Genomic DNA, 21079 nt, shown 5'->3' on the forward strand with positions numbered 1-21079 from the left:
GGCAAATTGTGAATAAGAGAATAGTAAACTGGGGGGTTGAGTAATAAAGGAATGAAAATCCAAAAAATTCAAAAACAAATATTTCAAACAAAAAATCGAAAAAACGGGCGGATATGATAAGTGCTTATTCGAGTGTAAACTCCTTATGTTCAGTTTTACCGCAGTAAAATTGGGAAAGTCTAACGTAAAATTCAGTAATTCAAAAATTTCTAAATTGCAGTCTAAAAGCTATTTACAACTTACATTGTATAAAATTTAGGTTTTACTAGACACAAAATTTGTTTAAAAACACAAAATAAAGTTCCTAAGTTTTTAAGTTGGCTTAACAAAGTGAATTTGACTTAAAAAAAACACACTTTTTCCGAATCAAACAAATATATCTTTAAACAGAGATCAAAACCAAAAAAACGCAAAACTGTATAGTTCGGACAAAACTAATAAATAAACATCTTTCTGACGCCATGTTAAACTACGTCACTCACTGGTCAGGTTGCTCTCGTGCGGCCTTTCAATGACGTCACGATGCTTGTAAAGATGGGCCAGAAGGGCCTGGCGCCGCTGGTCGTTGTGAGCGATGTAGTCGGTTCGGTTCAGCGCCTTTTCGGCAAGTTCCAGCGACTGGAAAAAAAAAAAAAAAAAAAAATTATTTTATTTTCATTAACTTTGATATAGACGACAAATGCGCTCTACTTTTGTGGAAAAGGCGTTACGAAATTTTGAAAAATTTTGCGGAAATTTTTTGTGCAAAATTTTATATCCTTTTTTTTTCGAGCGACTGAAAATAAACGGAACGTTAGTTATGGGTTGACGCACCAAAATACGGAACGTTTCTTGTACAAAAATGTTTGGGAAATAAACGGCTAAAAGTGATCACTTTTTTGTATGGGTACTTATTTGTTTAACAACGACAAAATAATTTAATTGTGTGTTAATGGTTATTTGCAAAATAACCACTGGATGAACCGTTGTTAATATAGAAAAAATGGCGAATTTATTGTTTTTTTGAAAAACGGAAGATGGAAAATTGATTGTTGAATGCGGACAACAACAATATATATATATCATTATTCATGAAAAGTGGTTGCCAATATTTTAAAATAAAACGCTTCTAATATGCTAAATATTGCAAGCATTTATATCAGATATCTATGGGAATGGCCTTAAACATTAGCGGAAAAGTTTCATGATAGGGCTGCAAAATAAACTTTAAAGTGTCAAAAGATGTAGAGAAAGACATGTATACTTAAAGGTACAATTGTACAGGTATAAATAAATAAATTTGTAGCACCGAAATGTCAGCCAAGACAACAAAAGTTAGATCTGCACCTGTACATTCCATTATTCGATTGTTAGAACCAGTTACAGACAAGTAACACAGAAATCAGTAACAATCAAAGCACAGACGAAACAAGTACAGACAACAGTAAAAAACAAAACATTTCTGCCAATTAAAGCATGCAGAAATAAAATGAGCTAGTCTTATCCTAAGTCGTCAAATAAATGTAAACTGCGTTAGACTTAAGTATGTGTTTTATTCAACCCAAGGATTTTTTTCTTAAAATGAGGTCCGCGGTCCCATTTGGGGGAGTTTTATGGACCAGCTAATAAAATTATATAGTTTTTTAACCCGTCAAACCACCTTAATATCTACGCTATATGTTAAGTACTTGAGATGTGTATTTCTTTATTTTTTATCAACCTGTTCCAGTGTTAGAAAGTTATTCGCTTCCACAAAGAGCTTTCGAACATTGTGGTTGTAACTTAAGGACGATTACAAGTTAGCTGCTTTGTATGGGCTTTTTGCGCGGAAAAATACTCTTTTTAGTTTTTTAACGAAATATATTTTCACTGATGAATTTCGCATTTCACTGGGTTAATAGGTTTCAAATTTTTATTTAGTTTTAGTCTTTCTGAGTTTAATAATAGGTTTCAAATTTTCATTTAATTTTAGTCTTTCTGAGTTTTTTCATTTTATAATAATTTAATCGAGGCATCCAATGGCAGGATTTGGTTTGTTTGAAATAAAAATCTCCAGAAACTTGTTAATAATTAGTTGATTCCACCTAAAATTTCCATTCAACATTTTGTTAGTCGCCGCAGAAAAAAAACATGCAAGAAACATAACAGAAAGAAGTTAGTTAGTCGGCTATTCGATCGCAGAAAAAAGGTTGCGACAAAAAGATTAGTCAGCGAAAAAAAACCTCCCGCGAGCAAATCTGCCCAGTCACCTTTTCGAATTTTTTGGCGTCATACTCGCGGATGAATTTCCGGCGCCGCGTCCAACTCACTTCCGCGTCCTGTGGTCAATTGTGACGTCAGTAATGGTTAAAGTTAAAAATGTGCGCCGTAGCGCCAACGTGCGGTTGTGCGAAAAATGGATGTTGACCGTTTGAGGGCGACACCGGGTCGGACAGTAGACAATAACAAATTTACAGCGCTTAGATTTCTTTTAAACGACAAAAAAGGTGAAATTAAAAAGTGAAGATGCTGAAAATGCGTATAAAGTGCAAATAAAGTAATTTTATTTAATAATTTCAAGAGGCCATGCCTTCATTCGCAAAATTGTTAAATTAGTGCCAAGTTAAAATTGCATATTTCAAAACTTTGATGATTAGAAACTAAAAACATAATCATGAACGAAGGTTTTTAAAATAGAAACATGTATAAGTGTAGAATACTACATTTGACCGGGAGAAAAAAGGAAAAAACTTCAACCAACCATGAAGCCAGTTCTTTTACCCACGAACATTTTAAAGTACATATTTTTATATTGCGAAACATGACTGGCATCTGATGTGAAAAAACTACGATTAAAAATTACTTAAGAATAAATTAATAGACCGGACTTGATCGGTAAACAACTAGCCTCGGTGAATTTGAACAAATAATTCACCGTAGTTTGTTTAAAAAACTACAATTAACACACTTTTTGAAATTAAAAAAAAACGTATATATTTTCTAAACACTAACGTTAAACAAATAGCTCGATTTGAGTTGAAAAACGTTATTTCTGCAAAAAAAAACGGTTTCCTCACCCGAATACTTTCCATTCTTCTGCTGTGATCGACCCTCACATGCCTGACGTCATCCAGGATTTTACCCATGTTGACCGCGGGGTCATTCACGAGCCCCATGGGGTTAGGGGTCATGGGACGCATGTTGGCGAAAGGAACCGGGGTTTTGGAGCGAGCTTCTTGGACAGAAGCCAATCTGAAAACACAGGAATCTACAATAAACATCTAAAATTCATAAATGTCGTTTTGGCAAAATTTTCCCATAATTGTTGTATTTCAATCGTTATTAATTAAATAAATCCATTTATTTGAATTATTTTTGTTAAGTTAAAAACTACAGCCTAGCGGCACATTTGGGCAAAAATTGTTTTACCGTAATTAGAAACAACCTTCAATAATAATAAATCTTGTTAATTCCGGACTATGTTTTGAATCTAATCTAAAACACAAGAATCCACAATAAACACCTCAAATTCGTAATTGTCGTCAAACTTTGATTTGTTGTACTTTAAACGGTATTAATTTGAATAACCTTATTTAATTAAATGACGATTTTTTTTACATTTTGAACAAAAACAGTTTACAGGAATTAGAACTAAGTTTTGTTTACAAAAAACAACTCAATTTCGTAATTGCCCCTTCAAAATGACCTCTTTGACGACATTTCCGCTTACGGAGTTGGTTTGGCGAAATGTTCATGCTTAATTAAATAAACTTTTCTATTTGGATCTAGTGTGGGGTTCTTAAAATTGAGTACGAGGGACCCTTGGGTGCCGTGCACTATTTTTTATTTTATTTTTTTGAATCAATTTTTTTCTCAAATCGTTTTACGGTAATTGAAAATGACCTGGATTGCCATTTTATGGTTGAAAACATTCACGTGAAACTTCTTAATACTCGAATAAGTTTTAAAACGGTTCAAATATCAATACAAAATTTGATAAATTATTGGGGGTGGAACACTCAAAAATATTTAATTGGAACTTAAGTTTGAGAATACATTTAAAATAACAAGCGGCCATTACAAAAATGATTAGATTTTTGAGCCTAATGTGGTAAGACGTATAATAGGAAGCCCATAATATAAGCTCATACAGAAGTAGGTATCATTTTATGAACGTTTCCAATAAACCCTTATTCATTTCCAACGTCAATATTTTTATAATTTTTAGATATTTTTTACATTAGACTTTTTATTTAATTCTAACCTATTTTTACCTGAAAAATACATTGGAATTTCAGAGTAGACGTGAACAGTTATCGTTTAAGCAAAATAAAGACAAAAATATATAAAAGGCCTAAAAACAAGATTTTATTAGGAAACTTGAGCGCACTTTTTTAGCGTGAACAGAGTGGCAGTCAGTTGCTTGCATCGCTTCAGCTGCTCATCCAGACGTTTCGGTTCCGCTTCGACGAACTTCTCCTCGGCGTAGATAACTTCGCTCTCCGCCGCTGACACTAGGTGGAGCTCTTCGCACAGGCGCGGGAAACTCCCTATATCAAGAAAAAAAATGCATTTTTAGGTTTTGATTTTTTTCACCGCTTACAATGGAAGCAACAGGGCTCGAAATGACGAAAATTGGTGAAAAGCACTTTTTCGAGCCCTGCTGTCCGCCATTTGGATTTCAGCGAACCTTATAGTAATAGTATAGTAAATTACAAACTTAACTGAACAAAAACACTAATTTTATCACAAATTTACAATAAACTACAGAAAACAGACTGATTGAAGTTTTCTTGTCCAACAAAATATAAATTTCAAATTAAACGGAACAGAAACAAAAAAAAATATGAAAAATTTACTATAAGCTAATGAAAACAGAATTTTTGAAGTTTTCGTGCCCAACAAAATATAAAAAAAAATTACAAATTAAACAGAACAAAAACAGAAATTTTATCACAAATTTACAATAAGCTACAGAACCAGACTGATTGAAGGTTTCGCGCCAGACAAAATACAAACCTTTTACAATTTATTTTCAAATCTGTCGCAGTTTTCCTTGCAAAGGTGATAGTTATAGTTAATAAGGTTCCACTTAAATTCATATCTGCTTTGCTTGAATCTTGATTAAAGTAGTCTTTCGCGGCTACATTATGGTCTTTGTTTATTGGCGTGAACACGAAACAGAAATATGATTTGCGCCCGCGATTTAATACGAGCGGGAAAGGCGACATACTGTAGTAGGTAAACGGGTTCATGTACACTCAACAGGAATATACAGAAGGAAGATATACGCAAAACAGTAATACATTTGCCATTTTTATGCACAACAACAAAACAAAGGTTTATCAACGCCTGTACATATGTAGGTATCATTTTGAACGTTTCGAATAAATCGTAAGATAATGGTTGGAGGTTGTAGTTAGACGTATAATGGATATCAAAGCGTATACAGAAGTAGATAACATTTTGAACGTTTTGAATTATTTTTAATTCATTTTCAACATGTGTTTCTACTTCTGTATGGTCTTTGATATTCTTACTACGTCTTACTACAGCCTCCAACCATTGTGCTTCAAAATCAAAGGTTATTCAGTTACATTTCTTCGGTTCCAGTGAAGACATCAAAATCTTGCACAAGTAATATCAGACAAGGCAATGGTAAAGTTACAAACCTATGTACAACACAAACATTATTATACAATCTTTGCGAATGCCACCTTTTTAAAAAAAATTGTCAGGTCCCAAATATACAATTGAAGACGCACTAAACACTCTTTAAAAACAACTTATTGCCGTTTTAATGTTTTTCGACGACTCCTTTTTAGAAAAGACGTTCAACGCTTTGCGGAACTCTCAAATTTAAGAGGTTAAAATAAAAACTTTCTACAACGAACCATTCGCAGAATACGTCATAATTATCTGTTTTACTCAGTTGATTCAAAAATTTCGAGAGTCACAATTTTTATCGCGCACTAGATTTAAACATTTTCGGAAATCTGTTAACCCACGGAGACGCAGTTAGGCCGAATTCAGTCGGAAAATACTTGTTATCGGTTTTCTTTCATTGATTTTAAAACGTCACCCGGCCACTCCATACGGTTCCGCGTACCCATTCAGGGAAAGTCCCTCCACCCCTTCCATCGACCCAACACTCAGCTGGTCCGGATTAGCGAGGCACGAGGCGCGACGCGAAAACTCGCGATGCATGGCCTCGTCCAATTCTGACGTCATAATCGGCTCGTCGCCGCTCTCGAAGACGCTGTTGGGCGTGGAGGGTCGTCGCGACCCCAAGTCAGAAAACTGTGAACTTCTGCGTCGTTGAAATCGCGCGCGCCACTCATTGTACGAATGCTGGAAGCTCTCGGCCAGCGCAAGTTTTAACGCTCGCGCTTTTTCACGGCGCGCGAACAGCAAGGCGCGGCAGGTTAGCGCCTCCCGGCCGCGAGTGGTCAGTAAAAAAATGCGAGGCCGAGTAGGCAGTGTGACGCAATAAGCGATGTCGTGGAGCGGGAGGCTCTCACTCTCACTTTTGCTCCAAACTCCTCCTAAACTCCCGTTAAAAGTGTTGCTCCTCCTGCGAGGTTGATCGAAATGGAAGAAGTTCTGATCCTCGCCGTGGTTATTGTTCAGCTCCGAGGTGGATGACGTCATGAGGCTCGAGTCGTCGAGTGACATCATCGGGTTCGAGTCGTCGAGTGACGTCACGCGCCGGTAGTAGGGCGTGTCGAAAATGGTGGTGACCGGCGGGGAGATGTTGCAGCTGCTTTCGCTTGAATTTCGACTCGAAGAAGAAACGCTTACGGGTTTGTGGGAATTCTGACTTCCGGGTTTGTGGGAATTTTGACTTCCGGGTTTCGAGTTGAGACTTCCGGGTTTTCTCATGAAGCGTGGCGAGCCGCTGGGTGGCGTAAAGCGCGCCACGCTTTTCGACTTGTGTTTGAGCAGGGTGGGTGAAGGGGGTTGACGGGAAATACCCACCCATTTACCCTCAAGTTTTACGGTTATTTTGTCGAGCGACTTTTCCTGGCACTTGCTGGAAAGGTCAAGGGCGAATTGGAAACAATCCTCGGGCTTGAGAGTGTAAACTGTGCGTTCGCCCAGTAACCTGTGGATACAACGAGAATAGTTGGTGGTAACAATTTTCTACGTTTAGTATAAGGGTGGTGCGAATGTTTTTGTGTTCAAGTCTTTAATTTTTAGCTGGCATTGTTTTTTGTTTGGAACATAATAACTGGAGTTTATAGTAAGACGTAATAAGAATATCAAAGCCATAACAGAAGTAGGTATCATTTTAAACGTTTTGAATATCTCTTTATTAAAGTGCTACTACTTCTGTATGGACTTTGATATTCTTACTACGTATTCATTTTTTATTTAAACATACAACAATTTTAATATGGAAATGTGGGTTTTTTTCTTTTTTAATTGGTATTATTTTGGCGAGTCCCAGTTAAAATTGCAACAAAGATGCAATTACCTTTGAAATTAAGTGTATTCTTAAAGCCACAATTAGCAAAATTGCATGAAATTACGCGACGTGGACGTTAAAAAGCTCATTGAGTTTCAATTAAGAAGTGAAAACATAATTAAGTCCCAAACCTGTATTTATTGCCACGACGAATACAAAGCAGAAGTCTACAATTAGCAGAGACAAGATGCATTATAATGACCTTTAAAACAAGGGAAAGGGGCTTAGAAGACTTTTGAACGTTTAAAATTTTAACGAAATACCTAACCTTTCAATTTTAAAATAAGCTACAATTATACAAATTAAAGAAAATGGAATCAGAAGTACAACAATGTCGTCGTTAAAACGTAAATTACGCTGAAATTAAGTAACGCAAATTATAATTTGACTCAGTGAAAATATCAAAGCGCATGCAGAAGTAGCATTTTGAAGGTTTCGAATAACTCTTTATTCATTTTCAAGATGTTGAAAAAACGTTCAAAAATGCAATCTACTTCTGAATGGGCTTTGATATTCTTAATACAAGCTACAACCTTTATGCTCCCAAACCTTACATTTACCGCAAGGACTGTACATTATAATTTTACCAAGGCTAGGCTACAATTAACAAAACAAGAACAATCCATTGTTCGCTCACAAACCTGCAATTAAACTCCTCGCAGTTCCCGCGTGACGTCACCGCCGACGAGTGGTCGTGATTTATGACGTCACCATGGACGCTTTGTGACGATTCCGAGCTGTTGTCCGACGAAGAAAGGCCCAGCTTGCGGCGCAACGAACGGGGGGTTCCCCGAATGCGGTGAAGCAGCGAGTGCTTGCCTTCTCGGGGTGACGCCATAAGTGATGACGTAGTCGGTTCCGGGTAATCAGATAAGTTGGAAGCTAATTTGGCTTTACGGTTCCTAAGCGCGCCGTAATTACGCGTAGAAAACTAAACAGAGCGAGGTTATTGATTTTTTGTATCCTTGATTAACTGAACCTTTTACAAAGTCCGTCGCTAATAGTTATTTCTAGAGTTATTTTTTGTGTTTTGCGGGGCTAAGCTATTCACTAAGTTGGTCTGAATGCATTATGGTAAAATTTTGTTCTGAAAACAGCTTGTAATAATTTATCTCAACTAAAGCGGCTGTAAGAAAAGCCGCTGAAAAAACAAAACCTAGAGAACAAAAACTAACAAGTTGATGTAGGATTCTTGATCGACTGAACCTTATTCCAAAGTCCGCCTGCCTCTTCGGAGTTTAATATTTCTCGATTTTGCTGATCTAAGCCATTTAGTAAATTGGACAGTCTGGAAGCAGCTTGGTTCAATTTATCTCAACAAAAGCAGGCGACATGCCGCTAAAAAATAACCTATACAGAAAAAACTAATTTGATTTCGTTTAATATACTGATTCAATGAACCTTATCCTTAAGAACGCTGCTTCTAGCTCTAAATACCGAAGTTCAAATACTTTTCAAATTTCAAAGACTTAGTGGCAACCCAGGTTAAAGCAGGGCATTCCCAGTTACAGATAAAAATCAACTCTTTCTCTACTGCCACAACAAAAGCAGGAAATCGACAAGAGACTTGAATTTCAAAGTGGTAGAAACAGACCGCAGATGCTTGTCGCGATTCCGGCCACTAAAAACACAAAGCAAGTAGTGTGGCACTTGTGCGGTTTGCACGTGTGCCAAAACCAACATTCCAATTATTAACGTGGTTGCTTGTTCTACCTTACCAGGGCACAATTCTGAACTCAGCGTGTCGGTTTAAAGTTTAACTTACACCTAAAGCTATTTAGTTTTTGTGAAGGTTTAGAACAGTGGTTCTTAACCTTAAAAGGGCACAATTTATAACGGTTTGAAGTTTAACTCTTCTTAAGTTGTTTAACCGCAGATAACACCTTAAGCTTAACGATTTTGTGAAGGCGGTTTTGGAAATAGTCATTCTACGCAGTAAGCCTTTTAAGGTCGCCAACCACGAAGTGAATTTTTACTGCAATAACGTACGACTTGGTGTCGAAACAAGCAGTTTTGCTCTCGACTTCTGTCTTTTTAGGGCAAAAAATGACTCCAAAACTTTGATTCGTGTGTTAGCTGAAGATTTTGAATTTAAGGTGTCTATAGGAAAAATATGGGTACAGTCAAATTTAAGGGTTATAAACAAAATCTAAAATAAAAATCCCGAATTATGAGTCGTTGGCTAAATCAAAAGGAAAAACTTACTTCAAGGTTATTCACAAAATCTTGCTTTCTACGTCATTGACAATACAAAACGATATAACCTGTTAACAGTGTCACCTTATAGTATAAGCCAAGGTATAAGGCTTATACCAACTGCGACTACATACGAACTTAGAACTTAGGTCTTATTTTAGTAAGAAAATCCTAGCTGTTTTCTCGTATCTAAGCTAAATGTTTTAATATTTTCAAAACAAACCACCAACTTGCGACTTAAACAACCTTGTTTACACCAGAAAGTCCAAACCTAAAATATCTCCAGCAACTATTTCACTCCAAATCGGCAACTGATTGTTATTGTCTTGCCAGCGTGAAACGTAATATTGTAATGTCGGTTTATAAGGCTATCAAATTACAAGTGGGTGTGTGAGCAACCCTTATTGCCCAAAGAGCTGTTATTCCCACATATTACAACCGATTTGTACTTGTTTTGTGCGTTAAGCAAAGCCTGGTGTACTTCAAGTTGTACTTAAGTTTGCTGAAAATAACTACATCCTGTATTATTTTATAGGCGGCGAAATATTAAGGCTATTTGCAACGAAATATTACGACTAATTTTGCTCAGCGACAGATTGATGGACAGGTCGACTCGATGACCGCAAAGTCCTTTCGCAGTCCTTGTCTTACTCTTTAGGCTATTTATTTTTCAATCTTTACAAAGGTGCAAAAAAATAAATTGAATCTTGAATACAGCTTTTTTATCTGAACAGATATTTTGCTTCTCACCTAAAACAACGAGATACTTATAGGTCATTTTTTGTGCTTTAAACAGTCTTCATAAAAATCCTAACCTATAATCCAGCCCACCATCTATTATTACAAAATCCATATAAAGGCAATCTCGCAAACGAGGATACTCCATTACACCCGGATTCTAACCTTGTAGACAAATTGTCCACAGCGATCGAAATCGATAAAGCCATAGCCACCAAACTACACTGAGTGACCTCACTGAACAGTCGGTATTACGTCGTTTAACATGCTACTTTCAAGTGCATTAGAACTGCTTTGTCACATGAGCCTTTTTCCCTTTTTATTAGCGATTTCCAACTATTTTTCCGAAAGCGTTACTACCCAGTGCCTTTTTACTGTAGCTGTGAAATACATGGTTTTAGGAAAATTAAGTTTACTCAAAACTAATTTATGTTTTGATTGGTCTGAGCCTGATTTATGCAATACCTGAGAAAAATTTAGGAGGTAATAGTAAAACCCTGGTTAATATTAATTAAAATTCGAACTTGACTGATGTCTTATGTTATGTTCGCTCACAAAACTTCACTGAAAAGAATGGGACAGGTTAAGCCTTGCTGTTATAATTATACTCTTATTTTGGGACATCGCGAAAAAGGTTAAGCAACACACGTTCCCATATTATTCATTCGATTTACGATATACTGACAATGCCTTTGCTAGCGAAATACATATACATCTTTAAAGGTCTTTTAATAGTGTCTGACCTGAATTGCTAGCTTTGTTGAGTATTCAGCCATTCAAGTATTACTTCTGACAAAATGACAAGTTGAGCTCAGTCTTCAAACCAAAGACCGCATTGTAAAGCTGCTGTCAACAAGCAACGTCCCAAGAAACTTCTCTGTTTGCCAACGCTAATTAAGATCTCCTAGCGTAGCGTCGCCTTAACTTTACGACTCGAAGACAAACGGATGTAGGTTTTATTGGACGCGGTGTACGCTTTGATCTAATGTCGAAATCAAAAGCTGCTCGAAATTCGAATTTCTAGTGTGTTATTGTAGCGTTCTGAAATGACAAACCGTACGTAACGGTGTCTTAGAAAAATATTGCAGTTTGAGTAGATTTTTACATTATGTACCGATGTATGTTTCATAAGGGCGGCGTGCGCATTGATCTCATGTGTAAATTAAAAAACTGCTTAAATTAGAGTTTCTAGTGTGTTGTTTCAGCTATCTAAAATGAAAACGTACAAATCGCAACGTCTTATGGAAACATTGTCAACGTACCAGTTTATGTCAGTTTATGTAAATCATTTTTGTTTTGAAATAAAGAAAGATTGATTGCAAATGTTTACACAGTGAGCGACTTGTTTACGGTTCTTTAACTTATTTAACTTGTAAGTCAAAAGTGACTCTAATTGAGTGGTTCTAATTCTGAACCTTTTTCCAGTAGCGTAACACTGAAAATTAGCCATTTTGCCTAAATTTTATCTTGTTTATAGAATACGAAAATGACAAAAACTTATTTCCAGCGATATCCGCATATATTTTAAAGTATAGTTCAAAGTCGCAATCATGCATTTTTTTTATAAACTCCGCATAAGACCTAAAAGCTGATCGCGTACTAAGCTAGTGCTATACCTATATGTGCTACGTGCACCACAGCTTGATAACAACTGCTTTAATTTCAACCGGCGTAAAAGGACCTTTATGCCTCTCAACAATTGACCTTAACGGCCCAACTATGAATACACCCAAGCCACACAATACAAAAGTCAAGCTCGACGGCGAACTTTTAACAAAACCGTGCAATCATAACCTCAGAATCACCCTAACTGCAAAGTAGTAAGTAAATACCATTATCTTATCAGTTATCTCATGGAAATAGTGCACATTCAAGTCTCATGCTTGGCTGCATGTCAATTTGCAATACAAATAGGTTATAGTCGTTAACAAAAAGTTCCACGTCACACTTGAGAATATTTCATGGCACACACTGCTACCGCAGCACACTGTTTGAGGATCACTGCTCTAACAGTTCCTATCGGCCACGCAAAATAAGTCAAACAAAGTCCAGCAAGAAGGGAACAAAGCAGCGATGCAAGACCAAAGTACGACCGTATATGTCGCCCATCCAGCACTTGCATATCACTGACGCACCACCTTTGCAATTCGTGGAATAGCAATCAGACTTTATTAGGCCAACTTTTACTTCAAAAGAACTAGGCGTCGCAACATTTTAGAAAAAAGCTAAACATTTAGTTTCAAAAGGAACTGGTATTTAGGGATATATCTAATGACAAGCAGTGAAAAAGTGGTGATTAAATCTAGGGATACGTGGGTTTTTAAAGCCGCAATGGATGAAAAAGGCGAAAAACATGTTTAAATAAGAAAAGCTGGCGCTTCGTAATTGAGCTGTCTGATAAGAACTGTAGTTTGAAACCCATCATCTTTTCCAATATTTACCCTTAAATATTACCAAGCTTTTTATCTGTTCTATGTTTTGTAAAACAATCTGAACATTAGGGGAGGGGCTGGGGGTGATTTATTTAGCATTGTACATGAAATATGAGCAATACAGTGGTTTCTTGGAGCGAAACTTAATTATACCCGGTAGCGTCGTGTGCCACATGGCCTGTGTGGTGTGAACACGACATCACTAACACAATTTTCAAGGTAAAATAATACTTTAAGGTCGTTACAAATGTAGATGGCCGAACACAACATTTAAAACCCCTTTTTTAGAACAGGGATCGCCGAACTACACCTGTTGTTTTATTCTTGCATGTTTTGTAAAACAATGTTTATTATAGTTTAATAACAAAAATGCGAAACTAAGCTAAATTATGACGTAATTTTAAACAAAACTACAATTTCATAAAGCTTACTATATATTTTGTTATACATTGTTTCATATTTACTTCATTTAAGTCAAATTAGGTTAATACGAACTTTTAATAACTGTCCACGATCGCCACCAGTTATTCGGCCCTTTCAGAAAAACGTTTTGTCACCTCTGAAGTACAATAACCTTAAATGATCATCGCAAATTCCAAAAATTAAGGAGGTATTTTAAAAGTCACAATAACCACAAGCCAACAGACACTTTTGTTTTTAATGGTGTGTAATGTGATATAGAACCAAAATTACTCCGTTAATTCGGCACGTTTGCCAAGCATGACCCTGGACTTAACGGCTCATCTAGTTTGCCTGACCAAACAAAAATTTCGTTGTCTTCATACCTTGAATAAAAGCACAGTTAGCTAAATCTTAACTTCCCCTAACTGCTGACGACGCTAATGGAACTGGGCAAACGAACTTTAGACCGCAGTCGTTCTATTATGAGCGAGCGCACCTCACTATGAATAAACAACTCTGTTCGTCAATATATAACGCGAGATGCAAAAGTCCCTTTTACTTGAAAATGCTCAAAACAGATCCTTTTTCAAACAAGCTTTTATGACTTTTCTCCGACTTACTTTAATGGCCGATGTAAAACAAATCCTTTTTTAAAATAGCTTCATTTTTCGGCTGCATTTATACTCTTATGTTTTTTAATGCAGGTAGTTACTGAAAATGGCCCTTTTTGTCTTCCTCTAAACTTGCCAACCGACTTGTAAACGTACAAAAAGTTATTAAATAACTAGCATTCCCCACTGTAAGTTTTACCAAATCTAAACCTAATATACGCAGTGCTTTTTTCGCGCCTCGCGCGATCAATCTGCACTTCGGTTCCATATTTTCCCACGAGTTCGTTATAGACAACAAAACGTCTTATTAGGATTAATTATGTGATGACGTCACGATTTGACAGTTTTTGAGTCATCCCTAAAAAAATTCAAAGTAGCTTTAAAAAGCTGACCGTTTACTTTTTCGCCCTTTATCGTACTACACTATGTGGAAAGTTTTATTGGCAATTTTTTTCTCTCTGAACACTAAACCAACCATTGCGCGAAATAAAACAGAAGTCTACTTAAAAAAATGTGGAATTTGCTATTCTAGCATCTGTTCGAAAAAAACTGATCGCTTAGCATAGGTCGAGTACTATATAGCCCTTTAAAGTAATATACTGTGTAGAACTAAAACCTGCCGCCGATGGTTTGGATTCTATAAAGATACACCTTAGTGTAGAAAAGACTAATGTTTCACAACCTGGAAATTGGCAATTGCGCTAAAAAACGCAAAGGTCCAACTGAAAAAATAAGAAATTTGTTATTCTAACACTTGCTCGATTCAAAGTAGCTTTAAAAACTGACCGCTCAGTAAGGACCGAGTACTTTTTAGCGCTTAAAAGTACTATAATGTGTGCACAGTACTATTGTCTCCCTGTAAGCTAGCCCTTTTTGCGCTAAAAAAGAAAAAAGAGGAATTTGCTATTCTAATATCTAACATCTGTCCGAAAAAAATGACCGCTTAGATCAGGGGTGTCCAACAAGCGACACGCGTGCTAAATGTGGCACGCGACCTAATAAAAAATGGCACGCAAGCCCTCCCCCAAAAAATTGTTATTCAGGCAATTGTCAAAAAAGCTCAATTTGTTATTCAGCCAATTGTCAGAAAATACTAAGTTTGTTATACAGCCAATTGCCATTGTTTGTTCACAATATAAAACAATCGCGGTAATCACGACAACCAACAATTACTTTTGATATAGTAACATTATACTGTATGGAGGCTAGCATTCACATAATATTATATAGCTTGGTGTGAACAAACAAAAGTCAGCTCACCGAGAGACACTTTGATGTAGTGATGCGCATTTCTACTAGACAGTTTTTTTTTTCAAGTTTAAATAAACGTTCTTATTTTTGGTAAAAAAGCGCTTTTATGATTAAAAAGAATTGGTTCGGTTACGAAACTTTGGCACGGGAAGAAGTTATAAGATAAAAATTGGCAAGCCGGCATGGTTGTGTTGGACACCCCTGGCTCAGATATAGCCGAGTACTTAGTAGCCCTTTAAAATACTATGCTGTGTAGGGTCGCTATTGTGGCACTCGAAATGGAAAGTCCTTGAACTGACAATGTTGCCTGTCAATCACCCTAATGTCAACAGCAAAGGCGGAATTAAGGAGCGGAAAACAAGGTTACAGCCAGTGCGTTGTATGATTCATTTTAACCCCCAATTTCAGCCAAACCGTGTCTTGGAAGCCGAACGCCGGTTTGGAATGTTCGAATGTTTGGACAATCAAATCGTGAAAAGAGAAAAGCAAAATGAAACCGCAATAAAAAAACTAAAGGAGGCGCAGTAAAAATTCAATTTTGAGAACAAGATTTGTGCGTAATAAAAACAAGGCCAATTCGAACGGGCGTAAGTACATTTACGCAGTTTTTAATGCATTTTTGTTTATAAAACTGCTTTACGATTCCGTACAAAGTTTCTAAAACAATAAACCACGTTGTTTTTAAATTACTGGAAACTGAAAAAGTCACCTACATCTAAAATATTTTTTTCAATGCCTAATAAGTTTAACTTTTGGAAAAAACGTTCAACAAAAACCTACGTAATTCTAAAAAAATTAATCCTTATAAGTTTATAAATATCGAGTAAACTTCTTTATACAGCGAATAACTGCACGTTTGCAAGCTTATTAACTTTCCAATTGTTCTGCACATTCTCTATTTGGCCCGATGCACAGTGACGCAATAGTTGTTGACAATAGGGCTTGTGACGACACACAGGTATGACTAACTATGCGAGTTCGGTAAACCAGTAAGAATTAGAGCAAAATCAATTGCAGCACAGGTTCATAACGGTACGTAGCACAGTTTTAAGATTCGTGAGACCTAATTTTGGGTAATTGTGGCGATAAGACGTACAATCGTACAAGACTATGCGTTGGCACATATGATATTTGTAATTTAAATGCAACAGACATATGTTTTTGAAAAGTAACTGGTTAAAGCCTTACATTAAACCAAATAAACGCTTCTCGAAAAATGACTTGGCGCAATTCACAAAATGCGGTTTGTTTTAGTTTCCTAACTAGATTTGTGTTAATACAAAGCTAACCTAGCACCAAAATAATGGCACTCCATTTTTACAGGCAATCTAATTATGGATTCTAACACTTATGTAACAATTCAGCCATCAAAACGCCGACATGTGCACAACTTCCCTCTTGAATGGCAGCAAACTGACAACCGATAGCAATCTGGTCTGCATTTATAACTGAGAATATAAGCTTTCGTAATGAGTAATTACTTCTTTCTAGCTGCATATCACCAATTACTTCTTTCTAGCTGTATGTCACCATCAACTGATAAGCAAACAAACCTCCTTGCAACATAATTAGACCTTGAACCTATATTGAGGTTCACCAAAGGGCTATTTTAGGTGTTTATTGGCCTTGTGGCCCAACCCTGGCATCGTTATATACAGAGATTACAAATGCCTGTATTATTACATCAGGGCAGCAGTAGCTAAGAACTTGTGTTACTATAATTAGCTTGGGCGGAGTTATGTGAACTATGTTAGGTCACTGAAAGCGAAACTGGAGTTCATTAGCAGACTTCACCTTACTAAGGAGCACCAGGACCTTAATAATGTTAGACTAGTTTCAAAAATGCTTAAAACAGCTTCATTTCTCAAACAAGCTTATATGACTTTTCTCCGAATTATTTTAAACCGTTTATTTGTAATAATTACCTTTATTAAAATAAATTTCTTTGTCAGACCTGATTTACCTGCATCTTAAATTCAGATGTATTTAGACTAAACTTGTCAATAGACTTCGATTTCAAAAACAAAAAATTGTTACTAAAAAGAAGCAATTGAATAATCTGCCATCTGTTCACTTTCAAAGCAGCTTTAAAAAACTGACCGCGTAGTGAGAGCCAAGTACTTTTAGCCATTAAAGTACAATGCTGCGTAGAAAATACTTTTGGTAACTTAAAAGCCTGTATTGTTATACAAGGAAAGCAGTCGCTCTTGTTACTATAATTAGCTTCTCAACAGTTCCATGAACTATGTGGGATTGTGAAGTCACTGAAATCGAAACTGGGCTTCATAGACTGACTTCCCCTTATTAAGAAAGATCAGGGCATTTATGTTGTTTGATCAATTTTACTTCTGTAAGCTACTTTGATTTGTTTCGGCATCATTACGAGGTTTATAGGATACAGCATGCTGCGAGATTACCTTGCAAACTACGTGGGTTAGAAAACCTGCATTGTTTTTCGTACAAAGCGTATATTAAAGCCAATTTAAAACGAATTAAAACAGTTGGGCGTGTAATTTGTTATACTAATAAAGTCTACGGTAAACAACATCTAGAAACATCTAGAGCTATGAATATTGCCGTTTTGACACTAACTTTTTTGACACTTAAATCCCAGAAACAAAACGAATACCAAATGCAAAACTAAAGTCTTTCAACCTAGAACTAATAAAGTGTACAAATCTTACTGGTTGATGACCATGTACCGGTAATTAATCTTAACCGGTATTTGTATTTTACCGAAAATAAGAGGTGTCATTCACGCAACAAGTCTAAATAAACAATTTTTTTGTCAAAAGCGCTGTATTAATATAGTCACATAATTAAACCTTTCCATTTAAAGCTAGAAAACAAGTTAGGAACTACAACTAAACAAGGATTTCACCTTTTGTTTTGGCAGCACAACAGCAAAACACGCCCTAACTACAAAACCTTCACATTTGCAGCGCGCAAAACCGTCTACCAAACTTTTCGCACGCACCACCGCGTTTGTGACGTCAGCCAAATTCAGGGGGGTTGAACACTTAGCCTTGGGGGTGCACGACGCAAAGCGACAATGCCGTAACAAAGGAAGTCGTGCGTAGAGAGGCTTTTCGATGGCAAAGCGTGGTTGTTTCAAAGGTTTTAAACCGACGTTTAGCTGTTTGGATGTGTTATGTTCGCTCGTTTTGTAAAACAAGGCGCTTATGTGCTTGGAAATGTAATCTAATGCAAACATTTTTTTTGATTTTTTGTGCCTTTATCTTAGCGCCCTGCTGGACTTAGAAAGGCTTTTAGTCGTTCAGCTATTAGCAGGGCGAACTTGGCGCGCTAGGATTTTTTATAGGCCAATATCTCCGAAAGTTAGGCAGCTAATAAGCTGATTTTTATATACAGTCCTTGTATTGGCTTTAGCAAACCAGCGATTACAATTTTAGCAAAAAATATTTAAAAATTGTTAACATTAATTTTAATGAATAAATATTAATAAAACAGATGTTAAAAATGAATAAAAAGTTATTTGAAACGTTCAAAAAGCTACCTACTCAGTATGGGCTTTGATATTCATAATTGGTGTCACACAATAGGGGACCGCACCTGAGCTACAGAGTATAGTCAGGCAAGCGTTTCGTAAACACCTCGTCAGCACTTTTCCGCTGTGGGCTCAAATTCGTTTTGCACTGGTTTGACATGCCAGGAAAAAAATTGGCTTTGTGCGTTGCAATCGGAAAAAGCCGGAATAAATAATTTAAACGCACATCGCGAAATTTCGCCGCACTAGATTTAAGCAACGTTGTTTTTAGCGGTAACTTGACCGCAGCCGTAATTGGAAGGTTCATGCCTGTCAAGTTTGAAACGAGGCGAACTGAAGCAGGAAAACTCAGGAATTTTACAGACAACAATACGGAAAACTTTACATCATCTAATATGATATTATGTAACTGAAGAAAATATTTGGCAAACGAAAGCTGAAACAGGTAATCTAAAACCCTATTTATCAATTCGTAATATGACTTAATGTTAATATGAACTCTAAGATTTGGCTAATGGCAATTAATTAGTTTGGGTGTTTAACGTGTTGATAAACACGTAACAATGCCTTTTACATAATCTTGAATGGTTGGTTCACTGGTGATCCGTTGTCGCTGTGTCTCGAATATGAAAGCTGTATTACATCTGCGATGCTTTTAAAGCAGTGATTCCCAAACTTTTTTTCTCGCGTACCATTTTGAGCTTTTGTACAGTGTTGATGTACCACCTAAGTTACACCTTACTAGAATATCTTAAACTTTAAATATTTTAGCATATTATACAAAAGAAAATGAGCATGTAAGCAGAATAAAACTTTACCAAACGCCATACCAGGAAGACAAAGAAGCCATAAATTAAACAAAACCCAAGGTACAATGCGATAGTTGTTTTTTCTTCACCAGCTGGTCGATACATACTACAATACTACACCGCTCACTATTAGTTTATTACTACATATATATTAAACCAGCTAATAATTAGCGTTTTATTATCTTGAACAAGATAAGTGTTACGTCATAAACGTTCGAAACCTCAAGTAAAAGGTAACTAAAACGCAGCACGGCAAATTACCCAATCTGAAAGTTTTAAAAGTTGAACGTTTTCGAAATTGATACGTATGCTGAAGTTAGTCGCGTACCACCTAAAAGACTCTCGCGTACCACCGGTGGTACGCGTACCACAGTTTGGGAACCACTGTTTTAAAGGGTCTGATCTAGGGATGTCCGATAATATCGGATCGAGGCGATACCCGATATCGACTGATGGGCTAAAATATAGGGAAGTCGGCTGCATTTTACCTTTGCGTATTTGTCGCTTTGCTAAAGTGCAGAAAAATACAAGGGAAACGAAATACTCGACTGAAAAAAAGTAAAATGCAAGAAATGAAACGATGGTGCTTAAGTTGCACCATACTTTTGCCTATAAGATGCATCAAGTAATGGCTTACAATTAGCTAGCTTAAAGACACGTCGAACCAACGTCATTTAGTAAAACGCATTGCTTATACAACAGCCTTAGTACGGAGAACAACCCACCAGTTGTTCAATTCTAAAATAGTTCTTCCGGCAAAATTTGATCAAAGTGCAAACGTTTCGACCACCTATTCGGGCAATCTTCTTCAGGGCAATATTATTGCAACTATGGGCGAAAGCATATATATAAACTAGACAAAAAAATAAAGGAAAAATGAACCACGTTCTACAACATGAGGCGAGAAAAAACGACATAATCACCCGATGACGCAATGCGAAAAAACGAGGCTGCTTACCAGATATTAACAGTACATAAAAGTGTATACCAAACGTCCACATACAACACTACTTGAGGTCTGTACAGACTTTTGCCCAACAATTCTACGCTTCACTCTTACATGTGTTTTCGGACCACGCCACGCCTTGCTTCCCAACATTTGTTTATACGAACAGCAGACAACATTTCCCATCATTCACGTAATGCTGTATCGGAAAACGCCCACGATACACCCCCACAATACAGAAGGAAACGTTCGTTACACGAATGCGACGATTTATGGAGCCACATTGTGGAGTTCCACTATTGCTTGCGGACTGCGCTGCAATACAATAACTAAATATCTAAACCAATAGTTCTAACTCTTTGAATGTCGTTATCAATAAGAAGAAGATAACGAAACAGATTTAAATTATTCAACTTAGAAAAAAATATAAAGTTAAGACCAGTGTATGTGTATTAACAACAGAATCTGGCCCTCCAACAGAACACATAATGCCGACGATAACAGTTCTAAAATTTATTAATAAAAGCTTGAGAAGCGCACCGCTCCGAACAAAAATCAGTCAGCAAGGTGTAAAACTTTTAATACAAATATGCATTTCGCCTATAAATGGCATCATCAGTTTGTCTTAATTCGAATGAAAGTTAAGACCAGTAATCAATTGATAAACAACGAACACTTGAATTTGCATTCATATAAACATAAAAAAGGTGAACATTCAAAAGTCTATAATTGCATTTGCTTTTTATGGGTTAAAGCATAT

The 21079-nt window shown here is 36.6% G+C and overlaps 2 protein-coding genes across 3 annotated transcripts in view; both read right to left on the bottom strand.

Annotated features, from left to right (window-relative positions):
• The window catches only part of LOC146131844 (uncharacterized), an 83761-nt gene that overhangs the window by 2531 nt on the left and 60151 nt on the right, over positions 1–21079 (bottom strand). Inside the window, exons 10-13 of one of the 2 annotated variants that reach the window (XM_083396526.1) lie at positions 4349–4508; positions 3036–3210; positions 2229–2297; positions 483–618 (exon numbers count right to left, since the gene is read on the bottom strand). In XM_083396526.1, the coding sequence (XP_083252652.1) occupies positions 483–618; positions 2229–2297; positions 3036–3210; positions 4349–4508 (540 nt within the window). The remainder of the gene's footprint in view (positions 1–482; positions 619–2228; positions 2298–3035; positions 3211–4348; positions 4509–21079) is intronic. The other variant, XM_083396527.1, reaches the window with a different exon arrangement.
• LOC146131845 (uncharacterized) lies at positions 5039–9681 on the bottom strand. The gene is made up of 2 exons (XM_083396836.1): positions 8068–9681; positions 5039–7063 (listed from the first exon to the last, which is right to left on the bottom strand). The coding sequence occupies exons 1-2, from the start codon at positions 8262–8264 to the stop codon at positions 6037–6039; spliced, it is 1224 nt and encodes a 407-aa protein (XP_083252962.1). The 5' UTR covers positions 8265–9681; the 3' UTR covers positions 5039–6036.

Source organism: Ascidiella aspersa, chromosome 9, assembly GCF_963924565.1.
Source record: "Ascidiella aspersa chromosome 9, kaAscAspe10.2, whole genome shotgun sequence".
NCBI lineage: Eukaryota > Metazoa > Chordata > Ascidiacea > Phlebobranchia > Ascidiidae > Ascidiella > Ascidiella aspersa.